The 22,712-nt window shown below is 37.1% G+C and overlaps 2 protein-coding genes across 3 annotated transcripts; one reads left to right on the top strand and one right to left on the bottom strand.

Annotated features, from left to right (window-relative positions):
• Positions 1 to 745: 745 nt before the first annotated feature.
• LOC139967010 (tetraspanin-31-like) lies at positions 746 to 17,171 on the top strand. 2 transcript variants are annotated; one of them, XM_071970606.1, is made up of 6 exons: positions 746 to 978; positions 9,189 to 9,356; positions 10,604 to 10,804; positions 12,443 to 12,565; positions 13,610 to 13,711; positions 15,288 to 17,171. In XM_071970606.1, exons 1-5 carry the CDS (start codon positions 916 to 918, stop codon positions 13,682 to 13,684), a joined length of 630 nt encoding a protein of 209 aa, XP_071826707.1. In that variant the 5' UTR covers positions 746 to 915; the 3' UTR covers positions 13,685 to 13,711; positions 15,288 to 17,171. The 2 variants fall into 2 exon arrangements, with proteins under 2 accessions (XP_071826707.1, XP_071826706.1); XM_071970605.1 differs by lacking the exon at positions 13,610 to 13,711 and having other exon boundaries at positions 750 to 978; positions 15,288 to 17,169.
• Positions 17,172 to 19,060: 1,889 nt separating this feature from the next.
• Positions 19,061 to 22,674, bottom strand: LOC139967009 (isoamyl acetate-hydrolyzing esterase 1 homolog). The gene is made up of 6 exons (XM_071970604.1): positions 22,571 to 22,674; positions 21,993 to 22,045; positions 21,204 to 21,402; positions 20,735 to 20,843; positions 19,678 to 19,796; positions 19,061 to 19,418 (listed from the first exon to the last, which is right to left on the bottom strand). Exons 1-6 carry the CDS (start codon positions 22,625 to 22,627, stop codon positions 19,251 to 19,253), a joined length of 705 nt encoding a protein of 234 aa, XP_071826705.1. The 5' UTR covers positions 22,628 to 22,674; the 3' UTR covers positions 19,061 to 19,250.
• Between the last annotated feature and the right edge of the window lie 38 nt (positions 22,675 to 22,712).

The raw sequence follows: 22,712 nt of genomic DNA, 5'->3' as shown, positions 1-22,712 counted from the left end.
AACGACCAGATATCAGAATGCATACGACCTTTGCAACTGTCTGCTTTCTTCTTTGCAAACCCCATGACAAACAAAAGCAGATGAAACCGTTTGTAGAACAGAGCCATTTTTTCACAGAAGTAAAGATCCTCACGTTTGTTCTTTTATTTCCTCTCATAGGATATAAAGTTTGCGGCGATAATTAATAAATTATAAATTATAAAAAAAAAAATAAAAAAAATTAATTTTTTTAAAAAGTTTTCTAGGTGTGGAAGTCACCCATTGATCTGTACACTAGTGTACAGATCAGTGAAGTCCTCCCGTCACTTAGAGCGTCATTTATAACAGTGTACCTGTCGGCCAGCGGATATTTTTTAATTTTTTAAAGAAACGTGTTTACATATTACGGCAAGGACGAAACCTATAATCTAAAACATATGTGGGCACTAAATGAATCCTGTTGGTACACGGAAAGCTTTTACTCAGTCCATCGGCCACAACACTTAGGGACGAACCCACTCCCGTGAAGTGGGAAGTTTTCATTGAGTAGTCAACTAAATCATGAACAAATCGGGCGAAAATGTGGACGCACATTTGCAAGTGTTACAAGACATCATAACATTTACTTTTGGCGTTCCATAGTTATCACCAATCACAGCTCTCAACGTCGATCGTCACACAACAATCACAGTGTATTTATACCGTACCTACAGTAGGATGTGGTATAATATCTGTTGTACATGTAGTGCATGTTATTTGTGTACATAACCCTATCGAAAATATCACAGCTATCGTGTGTCGTGTACAACTTACAAGTTTATGCGTTCACAGCCACGTATCTAAATCTTAACCATTCAGTGGAGTAATCAGAACCGCAGGGAGTTCCAATCCCCATTTCTTTTCTCACAGCTATTAGACGAAGTTTCTTAATTCAAGATGGGGTGCGGGAGCTTTCAGTGTAGCAGAAATGCTCTCATTGCCCTGAACAGTCTATTCATTGTAAGTATCCTAACGTAGGCTAATGTGAAGCCTAATGGTTTCATACACATGTACAATTTTAGTTTTACAGCATTTTAGAATTTGTAGGGTGGGCTGACCTTGTATTTGAAACATTTGAGACATTAGGCCTTAGTTGGAACACGATCGCAGAAACGTAAAGTTCAAGCTTCTGCGTTTTCAAAATGGCTACACTCAGTCAGAATTCAACCAAGCCTACAGATAAATTACAGGCATCAAGAATAGAAGAAAGTTAGACAAGGGAAACATTACTTCCTTAGCCCAATGGATTTTAATGAGAAAAAATACATTGCAAATAACTAGGGCTGTTGTTCTGTACTAACTACTATGGTAAAAATAGGCCAATACAATAATTTCTAACGTTCCCAAAAGTTGCATAGCGCCTACTGTGTAATACAGTATATGCAGGTGCACAGACAGATGCTGCAGTTGGAGTGTTTCAATGTTATGAAAACTTTCTATAATGCCAGTTTAATCTTGATAAAGCATTGGCAGAAACAACTAGGGGCCAAGGCTAGGTACAATTACAAAATACCTTGACTTTCAGAAGGTCACTTTTTCGAATGGAGTTGAGAGTTGTTGTCCACTACAACTTTGACTCAAGTAAATTACATAATTCTTTCTTGAATAATGACGGTTGCTCCCCTGCAGCTCTGACTCCAAATATATCCTGTTAGGAAGACGCATTGTTCTAAAAACATTTATGGAGTTGTATATCTAATTATCTAATATCTGTAAAGAGAACAGATCTGTTAGAAGTGATGGGCACAGGGTACTCAGGGGACCGACCCAGCGAAAAAATTACTACCCGGTCCAAGCCGTTACTACCTGTTCCAGAAATTCGTAAAAATCACTAACATCATTCTCCATTTTCAGTTACATTTTTATGCAAATAAATAAACCTGAGGAATCCATTCATGTGAATTTTTCCGTAATGTTTGCATTTGGTGATATTCCCAGCACTTTCTTGTTGTGTTCAAGTGTAAAAATTTGGTGGAAATTTGTTACTATTCATACCTGAGAGAGTATCGAAATGAACTAAAATCGCATACTTTTACTTGTGCACCAGGCCTCAACAAATATTTATAAAATTACTTGCTATTTGGAAAGCATGACTAAAAATTGACTCGCCAAAACACACAAATTCACTCACCACTATTAACTCTGTTTTAGACTCTATACTTGATGTACAAAAGCACAATATCAATAACTTAGGTAAAGGCAGATCTACACATAGTGCAACGTAATGCATATTGGAAAATGTTGTTTCTGTGCAGTTTGAAATTCCACCAAAAGAAAGTGAAGACCAACGTAAACCATGACACAGAATCATTAATATGCCCCTCTAGGCTTATTTTGTCACCAACAATTCCAAAGAACATTAGCTTGCAAGACATAGGTACAGTAGCTTGGATTCTGTTACATTATAGATTTAGGACTCTTGTAGTCTTGTTGTACTATACCAATACTAGCTATTTGTGGGTCAGTAGGCCCATTACAGTACCTCACTGCACCTTTGAGCCCGCCACACAAGTGTCTTTCCAATTTTGTATTCTTGTAGTTTTTAACTGAAAAATAATATCCCAAAATTTCACTGGTTACTGCACACCTTAATCAAAGCCAACGTTAAAGTGAAATGAAAATCTAAGGTTGAAAAAAGCATGTATCTCACACTTACAACGTTTTTCGAGTTCCTGTAGAATCCGAAAACTTTGCAAAAGATCACAGTGGCAGAGAACAGCAAACATGTTTGGAAACCCCTTACATTTTGCAAATTATGGCCAATTGCATGTAGAAAATGCCTCAAAAAAGAGTTCAATGGGGTGTTAGGCCCCTTTAGTGTATTGGTATTCTGATCTACAACATTTTTCATTTTATTGTTAGAGGTTTACTTGGGCCGCTAGTACTACTGTAAACTTGACTGTTTAGGGGTCCTTACCAAGCTTTCATGATATCGATGCTCAACAGACCTTTTTAAATGCTTAAGAATACACAAGCACGACGTGTTTATGAATGCTTTCAAAACACATTACTGTACATAAATAACATACTGTACTCTGTAAATTTAACCAAAGCCCAGTTATTAACGTGAGGTATAAGTACTGTAACTTTCATGTAATAAAGTTTTGGTTTGCTAAATATATGCAAATATACCTGAGCAACAAATGCTTAAAGGAATTCTTCAAATAACACTAACCACATTTTCACGAGTAATTTGTTGAATAGGGCATTGCATTGTTAGGCTTGAACACAAGTTACAAAACATTGTCATAGATCCCTAAGAAGATCATTGGGAGGAGGGGGGGGGGGTGATGACATTGCCTGTGTTGATTTCAGAAACTTATTTTTAGGATATATAAGACTTAAATTTATATTAATTTGGAGTCTTATGAATTTTGGTTCTGACAGAATATAGAATACGTTATGACCCAATTTGCACGTACAACTGTACTGTAGCTACTAGCTGCTCTAAAATATTTTGTAGAGCTCTTATAGATTTGCCCATCTTACATAGAATTTGGTGATGCTACAGTATGACGGTCATTAGTTAAGCACACCCCGAGTTGTAAATTTCATAATCAGATGTGCTCCATATGAAAAGTATAGTAAGTACTGTCACTCGTCACAGTCTCATGTAGCGGAAAGCAATTTAAGAGTGCCATACCCTTTCGATTTTATCACAGGACTTTGTAACAATCAAAGACTATTTGCTTTTCAAAACGTGGTCGTTGCAAAGGAAAAAAAAACTCACGTGCAGCGATTATTACCCTGTAAGACCGGTGTGAAATTTCAGTTGGAACTGCATCATACTGCTGGTATGGAATATTCTGCACAACTTTTTTTATGTGATTGGTGAAGATACAGTGCAGTACATATTACATAATTTTGCAGTATTGCGAGTCCACTGGGCTTCCTCAACCTGTACCAAAGAGGCCATTGGATACAGTATACATGTGCAAAATTGATAATAGAAACTTTTCTGGTGAAGGCATTCCCCAATCTGAATTTTAACTTTGTATTACAATATAGATTGCAGCTGGTAGAGTTAAGTAAACTGGAGAGAATTTTCTGCCTTAAAATATCAGACAGTTTTTTGTTGGAAAAGAACTTTCATTAAAAAAGCAATTGTTTGATGGTGTTTTATGTACACCTAAATATATGAACTACAGTTGAGGGACAGAATGGTCACATGATGGTTTGAAAGTATTCTCATACTTAACATGATTAATTTTGTATGCTAAATAGGTCCCATGAATCGTTTGAAATGGTTAATATTATCATCCTTTTAAAGTTTTAGTTTTCAAATGTCCCATACATCATGCAGACGACACAGGGCATACTTAGAATAAGTGTCATAATGGTTGCACTGTGTACTATGGGTTGTACATGTTATTTTAAGAGTAATATTTTACTTTTACAATTCAACTGTAACTCAGTAAGGTAAGTTTTGACACAGGGCAACAGTAACAATATTTGCAATTAGCTCCCTAACACATGATAGGATTGTATATAAGATGAATTTGCAGTTATTCCCTCACGTGGCTTTGATCGTTAATACGTACAGGGTACTCTTAACAGGTGCAGGTATATATGGCATGATACACTAGTACAGTTTGAGTATGGTGTTCTTTGATCTACCATGATCAGTAAAAACCAGTAAATTGTGAAGTGGTTTCATGAATGAGCTATGAATACTGATGTCAAAGTACCAAGTTAATAACTATGAAGTACAGTACCTATAGTATGTCTGTTTGTTCAAGTGTACAGTGTGGGTGTACCTCGCTAAGTTCAGGGAGTACAAACCTCTTCTATTCTCCAAAGTGTTCACATTTTCCCAAAGAAAGAGTTCGTAAGCCATGAACTTAAAAGAGATCTAAATGAATTTGATAATCATTGAAATATGTCAATACTATGATTTTTTTTGTTTTTTTTTGTCTTGAAAACAACTGAAGTGTAGTTTTTAAATGCTAGCTGGTATTTTTTTTGTAATTTTGTTGATTGTACAGTACAGTATTTGCTGATTTTTGTTCAAATTATGGTTGCCATTGAAAAAAGGAAAAACTGAAGTACGGGTATTGTAATCTTGTGGACCTTGCCATGATATAGATCGTATAGTACAATTATTATGAGGGAAATTAAAAGTAATCTTGTTTCTTACACTTATTAGATAAATCTTTCCTCACTCCAAGAAATGTCCAGAAGGCTGTACTGTACATGATGTCATTTTGTCACATGTTCTCCTAAAGGTTTGATACTGTCTTCCTGTTACCATGGTGATCAAATTGCTGATTCATCCTTGAACTTTCTCGTACCTGTCAGTGCGCTCTGTGTTCAAGAGGCGTCAACAAAATGAAAATTGCTTTAAGGCTATTATCACCGTCTATTATTAATTAATATTTTACGTTTTCTGTGGAAGAATGAATTTGATATTACTGTAGAAAAGAAACACACAAAGACGTCATCATTTGCAACTCATTAACCATTGATGATGTCGTTGTACTATGCTGTTGCCAGATACATTAATAAAAGTTCACATCAACTTTTCCACAAAAAAAAAAACTTTTGTCACTGAACAGTTACAGTTATCGATCATAAACAACTATGGGGGGGGGGGGAGAATTTATCCTAGAAAATATTTACAGTTATCGATCAGGATGTGGTTTTAACCTCTAATAGTGCAATTTACAAGTTGTCTGTTTTTTGTTTTTTTCAAAACAGCTAACTTTTAAAGTTCAATCACATCTTAGAGGTATTCTTGCAGTGTCTTAAATATATACAGCATAGGAGTACTCACAGACCTGAACTACGTACAGTACATAAATGTTGAAAAAGAAAGAAAAAGAAAGGTCGGGACTCTTATTATTTGAAACAAGATGCTGAAAGAAAGGCTGCTGCTTGTCCGAATAATGAAAGATAAGAGCTTACAGTAGGAAGGAACGAGAGAAAAAGAGAGTATTGTACCGTGTATTAAGCTTTGACAGGTTGTGCATGTACAATCAACGGTATTAATACTGTAGTCATAAACAACTATGGGGGGGGGTGGAGAATTTATCCTAGAAAATATTTCAATATTCTTTCAAAGATTTTCATGGGTAAAATGAAATGAAAAACATTGTCATAACATTCTTGTGAATGATGTGTGTCCTACAATGCACTACTCTAGGTTGGTACCGTATCTTGCCTGAAGAGAAATATACTTTATTGAAAGTAATACAATAAAACTAGAAGTGATAGAGGTAGTAGATAGCTGGTAACCCATGGATACGACTCTGCTGCGTCTACAAAAGCCTCTGGTTATCGTCATTTCCGAACGCAGAATATAAAAAGCTTCATATTTGGCTGACAGAGGAAAGTTATTATTAAATATCATCATCTCATAATTTTTGTGTTATTGCCATACTGCATACTATATAGTGATACAGTGCCCACTGGGTACTGGCTGATGTAGTTTATGTGATGTTGATCTTTCAGTGACATTCAGTACTTGGGTTTCACTCTCATTTCAAGTGTTTACTTTAGTATATTACGCTAGACGCAGTGCGATTTGGAGTATGCAGTTGAGATGGATTTCAAACATTATGAAGATTGATATTTATAATTGTTGATATATATCATAATAATTTCAGTGTAACGTGTGTGTATATCATAGCAGCGCTACTGCCTGTTATATTACAGTAACTACAGGGGCGGGTATCTCCGAAAGATGTAAAATATGCTGTTGTAGTATCTGTAAAGAAATGGAATTGTTACTACTGTACAAAAACTTAATAATCCTATATGCTGCAGTCCTCTTAATATATATAATGAAAATATCGATAATCAACGTTTTATGCACAGTGAAAATGCTTAGTGTTTTGTGACATGTCTTTCATGCACAGAGTGTGTGTGATGACATGAATGTTTCATGCACACTGTGATAACAGCCTTTCGTGACATGTCATAAATACACAGTGTGTTTGGTAACATGAATGTTCTATAACATGAATGTATGCAGTGAATGACAGCAGTATCTAGGTGACATTAATTATTTTATCAAGATTAAATACTTGGGTAGAGGCCTGGTCATCCTATCTCATTTAAATGGAGCGAGAGAGATCCATGAGCGAAATTCTCCTGAAATAAAACTCTTCAATATTGCAAAAGAAAGCCTTTGTTTCGGAATACTCCTAGGCTCATAACCATCTGCTCTATTTTCAATTCTGCCAATATTTGTGTCTAGACCAAATCTAAACATATGTGTTTACAGTGAAAGTTGAACACCTGGGTCGTGGACATTCTTAATATTATCATTGTAAGGCACAATAAAATTATCTTTTTAATTTTTTCATCACATGTTTCTCTATCACATTTGAGATCGATGGTAATGGTTGGGCTTGTTTTCATTTTGCATGTTACGAACAGTACTAGCTACTGGTACTGTAATGTCCTGAGACACCATGCTGACACTCACAGCGATTTATTTTGTTCACTAAAATTTATGAATGCTAGTGATTTAGTAGTTGAATGAATTTGTTCGATTGTCAACATTTTGTCACCCAGACAGATTTTCATGATTGCTAAAGTCTCAAAATATTATAATCACATGCAAAAAGCAACTTGGAGATGTTTCAAACGTATTTGTGTTCATGTAGTATTTCTTCAATATTTGGAAATGCAAATTGGCCAGTCAAGCTAATCAGCTACCTTGTTATGGAAATGTATTTGTATTATGATAATCGTATAGCATTGAAAACTTGATAAAAACCTACTCAGGAAGCTGATACATTACCAGCCAGATATATCCTAACCCACTTCAATTCTTTTGTGGTTTCATGAGTGAAATTCCTTTTTCAGAAAAATGCTCCTATTCCCATCAAGAACAGAAAAATCTAAAGTCAGATATGAAAAATTTCCTATGCACATGTTCTACTGTAATAATTATCACTTGGGGGAATTTAGTTTCTTTCATAAACTAACTGCAAATTGGTACACAGTTTTTATACTCAAAACAGGTGACCTTGTGAAAGAATACTTTGCCAACATTCAGATAAAAGGTTTCCAGTTGAACAAATTGACAGTGGCTATGCAAACCTTGAATCCTACCCTGGGAATAATGCAATGCTTGTGTCTACCAGTTATATACAATATACTGTATAGTACATATCTATATGCTGTATATATACAGCATATCGAATCTGTACAATAATATATACAGTATATTGATACATCCACAGTAGATGTGTGATATGTACAGTTCTTCAGAGATTGCATTAAATTCTTGTATTTTTCTATGTACCCCTCTATGTACTACAGTCAATAAGCAGGGTTTAGCTTGTAGTCTCGGACTCTCTGTACCGTTGGTATCAAGCCAAGAATTGTCGTTGTTATTTCTGTCTGGTCTTTGGTCTACTGTACTTTAATCTTTTATGACCAGAACAGAAGTACATATGTTTGCCATTGCTTTCAAGGCATGATATGCAAGTCAGAGTAAATTTCAAGCTTGTATTTGACATTCTTATATGTAGTGCAATGTTTGGCTTTGTTGACTCGATGAATGTCATACTGTGACAATCAATCCTCAACACTCAACTCTTTAGGCTTTAATACACAATAACACCAAACCACTGTTGTTATGGACAGGATTGATCTAGGAGGTGGTTTCTGTTATTTTTGTGAATTTAACGAACATTGTCATTGAAAGCCTACTGTATCTGTTACCATGCAATGCTTAGGTTCAAAGAAAAGGAAATATGTTGTTTCACAAGTTTACTCACTAACACACAAGTTTACTTTCGGTACTTTCGGCCTATACCGAAAACCGAAGTTTATAATAAGTTCCCACAAAAGTGATAAACAAAAATGTGAACACAGTCTAACTCCAGGACATCATGAATGAAGGTGTAACAATAGTTACTGTACAGACAAATAATGGTCTATTATTAAGGCGAAAGATCTTGTTCAAAAATTCATGCGCCTTGTAGAAAGAAAGAGTTTTAAAGACCTTACAGTATATACTGTACGGTAGCATATATGATGTCCACATATTGGACATACTGTATTGACATGTTAAGTTTCATGGTAAGTTTCATGTCTTAAGATTTTATATAAGAAATTGGTAAACAATAAAAGTAAAAGTAGGACCTTTGAAAGCCTGTTTCAGTAATAATATGTTGTGAACCATGTTCTAACCAACTAACTTTTTTTTTTCCCAGTTGATTTCTTTACTACTAATCATCTTGCCTGCAGTGGCCAAGGCCCAGGCCTTGGTTGACAGTATGTCCACAGTCGGTGGTATCATAGCCTGCGGAGTGTTCCTGTTTCTGGTCTCGTTGCTTGGATTAATAGGAGCCATCAGGCACCATCAAGTCTGTCTCTTCTTTGTATCCTTTGACAAAACTTCAGTTATTTACTGAATTATCATTAGTTATGCTATTAATGTTGGCAGATATACTGTCGTTGCTATGGAAATATTGACATAATTGGAAACCCTGGTATCATCATTGCATACTGAAATTGTTGTATTTGACTGATTTTAGTGATCAATTAACAATAATATAGGATTTATTGATCACCACCAATTGAGGGTTGGATTGATTGGTTGGTTAAGTATAGGACTTGTCAATATTGCTCCTGTCACTGGTTCAAGTCTGGTGTTTTATTAATTTCTCTGCTCCTTCAAAGTTTGTTTCTAGTTCCCAGTCAGTTTTCTGTTTGATAGTTGATTAATGACAAGGAAGGTAGTAGATTTAGTAACTGTCTGAAAGAACAAGGTTAGCTGTGTGTCATTAGGGTTAGGAACAAACTAGGGCATGAAGTATCTGTGAGTTGTGTAGGGTTAGGGTTCTAGCTTCTGGAGTAAACTAGGGCAAGAAGTATCTGTAAGTTGTGGGGGGGGGGGGTTAGGGTTAAGATTCTGGAGTAAACTAGGGCATGAAGTATCTCAATTGTGTGGGCTTATGGTTAGGCTTCTGGAGTAAACTAGGGCATGAAGTATCTGTAAGTTGTAGGGGGTAAGGGTTAGGCTTCTGGAGTAAACTAGGGCATGAAGTATCTGTAAGTTGTGTGGGTTTAGGGTTAGGCTTCTGGAGTAAACTTGGGCATGAAGTATCTGTAAGTTGTGTGGGGTTAGGGTTCTAGCCTCTGGAGTAAACTAGGGCCTGAAGTATCTGTAAGTTGTAGGGGTAAGGGTTAAGCTTCTGGAGTAAACTAGGGCATGAAGTTTCTGTAAGTTGTGGGGGGTAAGGGTTAGGCTTCTGGAGTAAACTAGGGCATGAAGTATCTGTAAGTTGTGGGGGGTAAGGGTTAGACACACACACATACAAAAAACAACATCCATAGGGAAAACAACACTTAATGAAACAGTTTTATGTTATTAGATGGACAGGGAACTATTAACTCCCATCTTTTGTTTCAATTAAATTGTCTGTCTTCGTCTATTTTGGATGTGTTCTTAGTCTGTTTTCATTTCAGTTCACCTTTGAAGGAGATCAAAATGTTTTGGCCATCTAAACTTTTATATGTATTAACCAGCCAGTCTTTGCAGTAGATTATAAGCAGTTTATGAACAGTTTTTTCATTGATTTTTTTGGATGAATTTTATTTCCCTTGACATGATTTCTTCGTTCAGTACATGGTGATTTTATTCTTGATATTTCTGCTTGAATTTGTCGTCTCCATCTTCTGTCTGGCAGTTAGCGAAAACCAGCTTCGGAATATCGTGGAATCCACTTGGAACAGCAACTCTACGGACTCGTTACAGAAACAAATACAAAACCAATATTGCTGTTGCAAACTGAATGCAAAAGATAACACAACCTCATGTGGAGATGTAAGTTCCTATGCAGATGATCTTAGTTTGGAATGAGTAAATACTTTAATGATTCTTCTGGTGACAAACAATGTTAAAGTTAATACCACCCTAACTTGAGAAATGGTTGATAGTACTGTATGTAACCTATTTTGACTGGCTAACCCCCTAAGCTGCACCTGGAAGTTGGATCACAGTAGGGGGGGGGTCTGTGATGTCATCTGGGCAAATGCTCTTCTACAGCTTTACTTAGCTTACTATATATTCACAGCTAGGGGGTCTGTGATGTCATCTGGGCAAATGCTCTTCTACAGCTTTACTTAGCTTACTATATATTCACAGCTAGGGGGTCTGTGATGTCATCTGGGCAAATGCTCTTCTACAGCTTTACTTAGCTTACTATATATTCACAGCTAGGGGGTCTGTGATGTCATCTGGGCAAATGCTCTTCTACAGCTTTTACTTAGCTTACTATAAATTCACAGCTAGAGGGTCTGTGATATCATCTGGGCAAATGCTCTTCTACAGCTTTTACTTAGGTTACTATATATTCTTCTTGTTGGTTTAAACTTGAAATCTGATACATTTGGAATGTCTGCTTGCTTGTCAAATTTCTCTGTATTTAGAATTTCATCTTAGAAACGGTATCTCTGTTGTAGAAATATTCTCGTCCTCTGTGTATAAATGATAGACAAGTTATAAAAAGAGAAATAAAAACTTGACATTTTTTTTCTGGCTGAATTGGCCCTGATGGTCTCATTCATGCTGCCGTTGCCAGATGCATAATTAACAAAAGATCAACAAATTTGAAAGACAAAACAAAACAACTATCATATCTTTTGCAATACAAAGTGCTATGAGGTTGTGGTTTTCACCTTATAGATTCAGAAAATATTCAGCAATCTTGCTAAGCAATCAACTTCAGCCAACAGAAAAAATCCTCTGAAGGAAACTTCTGTATAATGCATGAAGTGTGATCAAGTAAAGAACGTAAAGCTTCATTTTACATTCAATCTTGACAGTCTGAACTATCTTTTTTCTTGGTACAGTTGTATGCTAGTCAGTAATCACACAATCATGAGTTTTGACAAAACTTAGGACCCTGTCACAAAGAACGAGCGAATGAAAATCGAACCTCTCCATTATACTTTTTGGTAGCTTCCTAGGCCACTAAACTAAATTTGCTCCTGGAAATATGAGGCATGATGGTAGGGGGAGGTGGGTGGTACAAGAATGTACATCTTACAGCCGTATGCTTCTGACCCAGTACATTTGCATGCATAGAGGATCCTTTTGTGTGGAAGAATTATAACTTGTTGTGTGCGTCCAGTGCCATTGCTCTGTGTAGTTTACGGAATTTGATTTATATGAGATGTGAAATCAGGTTTTATTTGGTAAAGTTTGTAGAGCAGTGAGACATATAGTTAGATTCTTTGATAGAGTTAACTCGATTCGATGAGTATTATATATACTTTTTCACAAAGCACTTCCGTGAGGATATTGTCTCAAAACTTCAGCCCACTTTATACTTTTACACAGTCTTTTACACCTGTAGGCTGTTTAGCAGATAAGCAGTTTGCTAACAGTTTTTTTTTTTTAAAGTTTTATTTCATTTTGATGATATTTTCTCTCTCTCTTGCTCCTTTCTTACATTTCAAGGTGAAATGTGCAGACTCAGCCACTAATCCTGAAGATGAGTTCTGTGAAGACGCTGCAGTCGAATATGCAAAGTATTACCTGAACTGGACTGGCGCCCTCGGATTGTTCTTTTCTCTTATAGAGGTGATGACTCAAAATCCTCATAACAATTTTTTTTTTTTTTTGCCATCTTTGTCATTTGTCATCACAGTCGCTATTGATGACCAAAAGAGAAACTGGCAAAGCTTCTGCAGAAGTTGCCTGATTGGGTCATGATTTGGCAGTTTTTCCCTAAATAGTTAAGATTGCACACGTAAACAACCTTGCATATAACCTGTAGATTAATCATGCATAAGATTATAAACAAATACACTGAACTGAGACCCTTCCTGAGATCCTAAAGTCATCATGAAGTAGTTTCCAGAATTTGCCTTTTTTTCCTAAAGACTTCAGCAAACTCTTTCAAAAAGTGTGCCGTTGTGTCGTCAAAGTTGTCCGGCACAGTAGGTGATTGTGAGCACCCAGATTATGGTTCGACTAAACCTGTGAAGTTGAGTTTGCCGCCAAAGTGTTCACCGAGCTTTGCTAAGCTGCTTGACAGCACACTGGACACACTCTTTGTTAGTGTCTTCAATTGCAATTTACTGTAAAGGTTAATGGATAAGGTTTGGGAGGAATTGAGGGGATATAGTTGGGGAAGGGGGTCAGGGGGGGGGGTTTACTGGTCGGTCAGATCATTGCTGTCTAATACCTCACAAGGTTTTGGTTGTTCAGATTATTTCTTCACTCGTCAAAGTTTTGTATTCACCTTTACCATCACCTTTATGTCGCATCACTTGTTGTTCGCTCAAATAACATAGGTAACTTTATCGAGCCAAAGATGATATATGGTAACACTCCCCCTCCTCTCTCCTCCCCCTCCCTTGCCTAGAGGTTTAGTCAGCTAGATGCACAAGTAATATAAAGTACTAAACTCTTCAAAATAACTCTGTGGTTTTATAATCCTGCGTTTTCACATCGTGCCCACAACAAGACTTTATATAGTGTCAATGCATGACCACATAAATATCTCAATGTCGACAGAGATGGGCACTTTTTGTTTTTTTAGCGGCTTTTTGCAACTCATTTCAAGCTCGTCGCTGATAACAGTCCATTTTCTCGTCTTGTATTTTCTTTTTTTCGGTGCAGCTAATAGGTGTGTGGCTAGCTGTGCGGTATCGTAACCAGAAAGATCCAAGAGCTAATCCAAGTGCATTCCTGTAGCTAACAGAATCAGCCATCAATAACCATGTAATAACACACATATATATATATAAATATACTGTGCACTTTCATGTCATTTCTTGTGGTTTCTGTGAGATGGATGGACTAACAGTAGTTATGTGGTTAGCTACACTCTGGGTTGTTTCTTATGGTGGTGGCAACTTTCTTCCCTTTTCTAACTCCTCTCCCTTCAATAGGAACAACTAAAAAAGTAGTTGTTGAATATTAACCTCTATGACAACAATCTTAGCTGACAGGGAGGGAGGGAGGGTGGGGAGTAGGTGGGTGGGGATTGATAGGATGGGGGATTCTAGATTGTAACCCTGAATTATTGACAGTTAAATAAAGACATAGTTTTGAAGGATCGGTGTTACTTTGTGCATCTTGAACTCTACTGACAGTAGTAGTCGTGATATTTTGACAAATTGCAATTTTAAACTGCTGATAAGATCACGACATGTTGAACACTGCATATTAGAACCATACTAGAAAGAAATGGCTCGCTGTTGGGTATTGGGAATCATGAATGTTTGGGAAACACGCACATCTGCGATTTGAGTCGGTCAGGATGCCTGATCTGACCGACAGTGCTTGCAGTAGACCACATGTGTTGTCCCATTTTATAGGTCAAAATAGAAGGATTCAAAAGTTACTACTTACCCTGGTGCTGGGGAATGCAACTGCTTGGCAATGTTATCATTTCACCTTCTATTCCTGCATGTTGGTGTGAAACATTCATTTGAAAGACCTAGTGTGTCCGTCCCGCACAGCAAGGATCACATATTTTTTTTCTCGTTTTGTCTTGCGTGATCAGTTTCTAGCCTTCACTTTCTAACTCATATGCACTTTTTAAAATTTTTTCTCTTATAATATTTCATTTTTGACTTACTACACCCTTACTAATATAGCATTATCAGGATAGTTTTGTGTGGTAAATTCAGGCACATTTGAGAGGGTATCGATAGTGACTGTTTCTACTTGCGATCAAAACATCAAAATGTTTCGTAGATGAAGAAAATACATCATTGACAATGGTATTGTACCATGCAAAGCCTTTCATTAACACTAAAGAGTTATTTAAAGGGGCTTTGATTGAATAGAATAATGACCCGATTGTTAAAGGGGCTTTAATTGAATAGAATAATGACCCGATTGATTGCTCTATTATGTCTCTCTCAATGCTTGCTGCATGCCATCTCTCCCCTCCCCCTCCCTCCCTCTTTTCTTTGCTTTTAGACAGAAGTTATAATGTGACTCTTAGCTGTTTTGCAATAACAGCATTTTTCCTACATTCTTGATCTTCTCCAGCATCCTCATTTGTGACTTAATTGGTACTTAGTATTTAATGTGAATGGAACACTACCAGTAAAATTTATATGTGATTGTAAGGTAATTTCTTGCTAATCAAAGTTGTGTGTGCCAATCACATCGAAGGTCAATATTCATGTTGTGAACTGTTGTGAGTGTGATTCAGAATTTCCTCAGCACCAGAAAGTCATTTTCAGTGATGGTCTACCAAGATTGAATCATTTAATCTTATCGCTTAGTGTTCATGTGGGTTGTTTGCTAAGCTATGATTAAAACTTTGGTTATCTCTTCACAGCTCTTTGGAGTTGGACTGACCTTCCGATTCAGGCACTTGAAAGATCCACGAGCCAATCCGAATGCATTCCTGTAGCAGAGCTGAGAAAACGATCAACGGCTCCAGTAGTCTGGTCCTTTTTTTTTTTTCTCCTTGTTTTTCATGTTTTCCTCTAGTGTCTTTACATTTCTCTCAGTAAAAAGAATTATCAAGTATTTCAAGGGTTAGAGAAACTTTTTGTATTCCTTTTTGAAACGTGTGGTGCTGATTGCCTCTAGGGAAGCTACATCACATGGAGTGCAGGGTTGTCATGCTGGAAGCTGTTGTTGTTGTCGTCGTGGAGAAGGTTGCTATGGGAGAGAGGAATTGGTAGATTGCTGTCTCATACTTTCTCTCTTCCATATATGAATTTTTTATTTATTTTTGTGACTATTGCTGCTGAGATATAATTTGTACTAGCCGGAGGTATTCTTGTTCAATGATGATCTCTCACATGAAACTTCATATGCTTATTTTGTGGATATGTTTATTCATGTGCTCATTTTGTGGATATGTTTAATATCATGTCCTCATTTTGTGGATATGTTTATTCATGTGCTCACTTTGTGGATATGTTTATTCATGTCCTCATTTTGTGGATATGTTTATTCATGTCCTCATTTTAAGGATATGTTTATTCATGTTCTCATTTTGTGGATATGTTTATTCAGAAATTATTTCTCCCTGCAAGTCAGTTGTGAAGGTGTTTTGATCCAGAATTAGAGCAATTTTTTTTTTTTTTTTATAATTTTCTTGTTTGTGTGGTTGATACATAATTATGTTAATAACTTTTAACTTTATCAGTGAGCTCTTGTTGAATGTCTGTTGGTTTCCACAGTTTTTAGAACCAGACGTGAAGAATGTATTTTATGATACACTGTAGCCAAATTGCTTATTGCATGTACAATGCCATAACATACTTAGCTGCCGCTCCTACTTGCAGCCGTTTAGGAATTTATAATATATCAAATTTGGTGATTTCAGTGGTAAAGTAGATGTTTGATAGGTAGTGCCAACCAATTCAGTTTTTTACTGCATAGCCAAATAAAAACTAGGAGAGTGCTTTCCTTCCATGGTAAGGCTTCAAATCTGACCAAAGAGCAAGAAAATTTTGCATTTATGATTGGGGCAAATTTTTATCACCCTGAAGAATGCTTACAATGCAGATTGTTTTTCAGGATTTATTGCAAGATTAGCAAACTCATCTCCAATTTCACTGCCATCTTAAACTTATGGAAAAGTGCAAAAGAAATATTAATATACCTCAGATGTGTTTGTTAAAAAAGAAAACCTAAATCCTGGAAAGTCATAAGAGTATCATATTGGGCCAGAGAGAGATTTTTCTTCTACGAAATGTGGATTCTATATCAATGTTGGTGTACAGAGGTCCTTGTGACAGGTAATGCTGAAATGGTAGTGGGAAATGGTACTTATCTATTTTTATTAAACTGACACAGCAGCATCTAAAGACAGTTATGTAGGCTAGCTTCTTTATATCAACATGAGTGAGTAATTCAATTAGTTGTATCTTTAAGATGATTGCACTTGAAATGATAATGTACACAATCTACTGTAAATGGATATGTGTCTATGTAATAGTATCATATTTAACATATTTAAGCTAACTTTGACACTTTTCAACAATTTAATGACACGTTTATTTTCATATCTGAGGCTTCTGCTCATTTGACATTGCGCAGATAGGGTTAGCCTTAACCCTTCATCGTAGGGTGGCTGCTGACATGACATCAAAACGGAGAACTACACATCCAGAGGTGCTGATAATAATATAATAAAGAGAATACACTACTCTTTCATGAGCCACCTCTACAGCTCAGCATATTTCACCTCTTAATTGACTTGGGGGGGAGTGGGGGGAGGAGGGGTTTATGCAGCTGGGTCCAACACCACTGTTCAGGCCTGGACACATCACCGATTCATGAAGATGACATGACATGGGCTTCAATGCGACCGTGCTTTCAAGTTTCTTGGGTGACATAATTCATGATGCTTATAGTGCTGATAAAGTTTACAATTAGTACAATGCAGAAAACAACATTGTGGACTATCATACGTGTTTGCCTACATAGTGGAGGTCAGTACAGTACACATACAAAGTACACATAAAACATGTAGCAGTTGGATCTCATATATATCAAAAGGGTTGATCGTTTAGTTTTGCTTCAATCTTACATTGACTTTTGAAAGAGTTGCATACATTTAGGATGTGAAGGTCGTACACAAAGAGTGTACTTTGTGTTTAGTAGATACCAGAGGCTTAACTGGAACTGTGTATTTACACTTCACTCAGGTCTTCTAAAACACTGTGGTGGTTACTTGTGATTTTGCATAATATGATCATAATAGATACGTTTTATTTTATTGAATGTCAAAAGCATGCAGGCATGGTTAAACTTTGCCATGCGTGATAAATATTTGATTGTGTTAATAATGTTTGGTTGTATTAGCCTACCACGTTTGGTCACAGTAACATGTGTAACCTGGTAAAGTGTAATCCAAAGTGTATCTAATCATTTTGAGAAATTGTGTCATTTCTGGCCAAAATTGTTTTTTTTTTTCATTTTCACAGTGTTCATCCTTTTACGTTGCTGTTATCAAATATGATCTATTTGAATTACTAAGGAGCAATGGGGAGCAGTGAGGTGTTGGGTGGGGGGGGGGAGGGGAGGGAGGTGGTAATTGTCTTTTCCTTGGTTTGATAGAGCTATTACATGGTGGTCTTAATTTGCAAGGGATAATCATTCTGATTAAACTGATGATTCTGTGAACGTCTCTTTGCATTCTTTATTTGGTTCGTTGTTTGAAGAGGTATCAAGTACCTTGATGAATGAGCACTGACAAACTCCAACAAATGTTAAGCCTGGAGTAGGCTCAGATGATGGACTTGAGAACAGCGACCCTCTTCAGATCTTTCCTTTGTTAATGGGGGGGGGGGGGGAGGTGAAGAGGACCTTGAAATTTTCCCCTTAAATTAAAACCAACGAGGAGAGAAAACAAACTTTACTGTGTACAACAGTAATTTATGCTGTCATTTATTCTGAAACACTTTGCTAAGAAAATATATGAAATAATATTTCAGATGAGAAGAAAGACTGATTTTCTGAATATCACTCTGATAAGTAGTTCCACTTGTCTGTATTGCATTTATTGTTGCCCTGTAGTAAGTTCCACACTTTAGCAGTATTGCAGTATACATTGCAGTATTACAGGACTACTCTGATACAAGTTGGATGACACAGAGGTGTAGCTAGCCCTATGCTTTTCTATGGAGGAAGGCATGACCTACTTCCTAAAAATAAATTTTCTTTGGGTGGCCGGACAGATATTTGTAACAAATAACATTATGAGAGTAAAACTAAACCAGTACCTGCCAACTCCCGCGGTTTTACCGAGAGGCTCGCTGTCTTGTATCGTCCCGCAGTGAGAAACCAAATCACACATGAAATAATTGTGAAACCAGTTCCTTGGAGAGATTTGTTTATGCCTCTTTAGTCTGCTTTTCACCAGCTGATTTGCCAGGTGACTAAATATGAGATTTTTTGAGAAAAACAACATATTAATGATCTCCACTTGAACAGCAATGTATGTTCAACAACATTCTATTGTTTAGTGCACTCACGCAAGTCTTCTTTAGCCCACTCTACAAACTTATGTTAGTGTGACTTGGTTTAGTCACATATCATAGGATGACATTCCCCCGGACTAGTGCCAAAACAAGAAAATACTTTGGGCACTTCAAGTTTTACTTTATTAGCCTCAATCGAATATGTCAAAAGATCACCTTGAAGTTACAGTCTGTTGAAGTCCTGACTAGGTGAATAAAAGTAAACGCTATGCACAGAATGGCTTAGTGTGAACACAGCGCAATTAAAGTACAGAATGTTGATAATTTAATTTTGACCAGTGTAAGTACTAAGTAGTATGTCATAGTAAAGAAGCTTCTGGGTTATCAGGATCTATAGAACTCCAATCTGGGTAAATCATCTCTAAGGATTCAGCTAATTTGGTGAAGTGTTTCTCTAAATGCTTCCAGAGAAGCTGCGATCCTGCTGGTGACAGGTGCAGGCCATCACAGAGATACCTCTTCCAGTCCTGAAAACAAGAACAGGGTAAAAAGCATATCAAATGATTGCAAAAATATCAATTCATTCCTGTAGTACTAAATAGGCAAACTGAAAATCAGTTAACTGTAAAGGCCATCAAATGGTGCAGCATTGTTTCCCCCTTCGGCGTGACTGGGGAGGTGGGCAAAACAGAAAAGGGTAACGGTTCCCTGTTTGCTACCGTTGGCCCTCTATCTCCTTGTACTCCCTCCCCCCCCCACCTCCCTCTCCCGAAACAAACCACTTACCTTATCCTCTTGCATAATACTCCAGAGATCTACGCTGTGAGTTTCTAAATCCTTGGCTACTTGTACACACGCTCTGCTGTAACGACCAGTGTTTTCATTTTCTCTGTTCATCTTTACATCTGATAAAATATAACAGTTTGAAAGCAATATAAGACAATCAACTCTGCCAATATGCTTTGACAGCATTAATATAACACTTATACCTTCTCAATGCAAGGTTTATGACTGTGAGTAAATGAACATTATGAAATGGATATGTCCAGATATGATATTTACAGTTTATAGTACCAAGTACCTTTCTGAAATGCACCTTTACAGTTTCTCCAACTGAAAGATGACTTTAGGCAGAACTTCAGTCTCACCCATGACATAGCCACAAAAAAATATACATATATATGACTTGTTGCATCTGTGGAAAGGACCTAATTATCTGTGTGTTAGACTCGGTAGTTCAGCCACTTTGACCGTGAGATGTTTAAAGGGTCATTTCTAATAAATTATACCGCAAAGAAACAGTGGCGGAGCTAGGGGTATTGGTCAGGGGGTCGAGAATGGTCTGTAGGGGCGCTTTCGACACTATCTAAGCGGAGCGCCACCACAGGTTGGCGCGGAGCGTACAGAAATTTTTTGAGTAAAGATTCTCCCTAGATCGCCGGAAATGACCCTTTCCGGGCCTTGCTAATTTGCAGATACACGAAGAATAAATAGGTGTCATCGCCATTATGTCAGAAAATTACACCAACAAAATGTGACTAATGTCAATAGGTATTTGAGAGCGCAAAAAAAAGTCAATTATCGCGAATAAGTAAAAAGTGGTAAAAAGCTGAAAAGGGCGCCAGCAGTCCATTTGAGTCCGTCAGGGGGGGCATCCGCCCCCACTGACTGTATGGACGCTCCGCCACTGCAAAGAAATAAAACCGGTCCAGACAAATACCAGCCATATATAATTGAACGGCTTACAAAAGATATTGACAATTAGTTTTGTGTCATCATTTCATGGTTGGGGTTAGGCACTAGGCAATTTCATGATGAATTCAGGCAAGGAAACATCACTGACCTTTCTCAATGCAGACTTTTCTCCACTCTTCTCCATTGAGGGCTGGAGGAGATATCAGGATAATCTGGTCAGGCCTCAAACCTCCCGTCTTCAAATGCTCTACAATTTCCTGTAGAAAGACAATAGACCACAATAACACTACGGTACCCTTTAACTCGAAAGATAGCAGGTTATTTCTTTTAATTTGCAAATTAGATCATCAAATGACAGGTTATTTTATTCCATTTTTAAATTTGAACCATGGCAAGCAAAAAGAGCTACTGTACCTCTTTGTGGGTTTTTCCCCTCCCAAAAACACCTGTGTGTGTCTTTTATTTCTCAGCACAGTACACTGTGCTCCATGTGTGCAAATGGCAGTTTTCAAACCCATGATAACAGCTGACCTTATTATTTTTTTTTAGTTCACACCCCCTGTAGCACATGTTTTTTTGTGGAGGATACAATTTAATTAAGAACATGATGATCATACCTTGAGGTTTGCCGAATAATCTTCCACAGAGACATACTTGTCAGGAGCTATTTCAGGCAGGGATGCATCGTTAGCACCAAAAAATACCGTTGCTATGACAGTGTCTTTGAGCAGGTCCAAAGGAAGTATATGGGGTAATAGTATGCGCCCCCATCGGCTGTTATAACCACTCAGCCCTCTATTGACAACGTCGCATTTTCTATAGAAAAAACATGTACCGGATGCTTTATAGTAGTTCCCAAATAGGAGTTCAGAGGAATGATAACATTTTGGCATATAAGTATTAACAGTGAATATATTGCATGAACCTGACTCAAATCTGGATGATTGGATCATTCTTTAATTTCATACTATATTCATACTTAAATTTAGTAAACAAAAGTACAAGTTGAAAAGTGTGAAATTTTCCCAAGTTTTTCCTTCCATGTGATTGTTTCTGCTTGATAAAATGTTGAGAATGGCATGATGAATTCCTTTGCTCATTTAACTGTGAGTTGATAATACAACTAGGAAGTTGTCTTTTTACCAGTAACTAATTCTGTTAGATATGATTATACATATAATATTCTCCTGTGTCAAGTATTAGAAGTACACACATAATTTGGATGTTTTGGCCCTTAATGAGTTTAAGGTACAGTAAGTACTGAGACATAGTTTAAGAGAGTACTAAAACTTATTCATGTCTGTAGACTGTTCTATAAACAAGGATGCATTCTTGACTGGTATGGTAAGCATTTAGAGAGTAAGTAATTTGTAATAGCAATTGTGTGGGAAGTCAGGCATGATTACCTTTGCAGTAAATCAGCTGCAGAGGCACCCCAACCTCCCTCTTCGAAAGAGACCTGTGAAGGATGAAAAGCATTAACATAATTAATACTCACACTACAAATCAATGATCGAAGCAGCACTTAATGATCTAGGCCTACTCTGGAGTGCAGTGAGGAAAAGTACAGCTTTCTGTAAGTACAAGAGGAAGAATCCATGCTAAGTAGCCAGTTCAGACCTAGGCTTAGTCTAGGCTACAGTAGTAATGTTAGGACTGCTATCAAGGATAAGGTTAATTATAGTACAAGAAGCCTATATATTTAGTGACATGCAATGGCTCAAATTTGGTAAGATCATGGCCCACTTCTGTTCACCAACATTTCTATTTCATCAATTCCCACATGGGTACGGTCGGCAAATGTCCAGTCTGGACGAAAGTTTGGCCATATGGGACAAACCATGACCCTCAGGACATAATTGAAAACACTAAGCTAGCACCATAACACGTAGCATATTTTAGGCCAAAGTCAACGTTTAACATTGGCCTTGCAATTTAATTTGCAATCTACAAATTTCACAGAAATCTACATTCTGCTGCATACCTGGGTGATCGAATCACCAAAGAGTATAGCCTTTCGGTACAGTCTCTTACACGCCATTGCTGCTGAAAGGCCACAATGACTCGAGTACTACTAGGCTGAGGTTAGTTCCAAGGTGTTTCGACAACAGGGAAGTTGAACTGTG

This window comes from Apostichopus japonicus, chromosome 4, assembly GCF_037975245.1.
Source record: "Apostichopus japonicus isolate 1M-3 chromosome 4, ASM3797524v1, whole genome shotgun sequence".
NCBI classification, from domain to species: Eukaryota; Metazoa; Echinodermata; class Holothuroidea; order Aspidochirotida; family Stichopodidae; genus Apostichopus; species Apostichopus japonicus.
The sequence above is the reverse complement of the archived record's forward strand: the minus strand, read 5'-3'. Positions and strand labels throughout refer to the sequence as shown.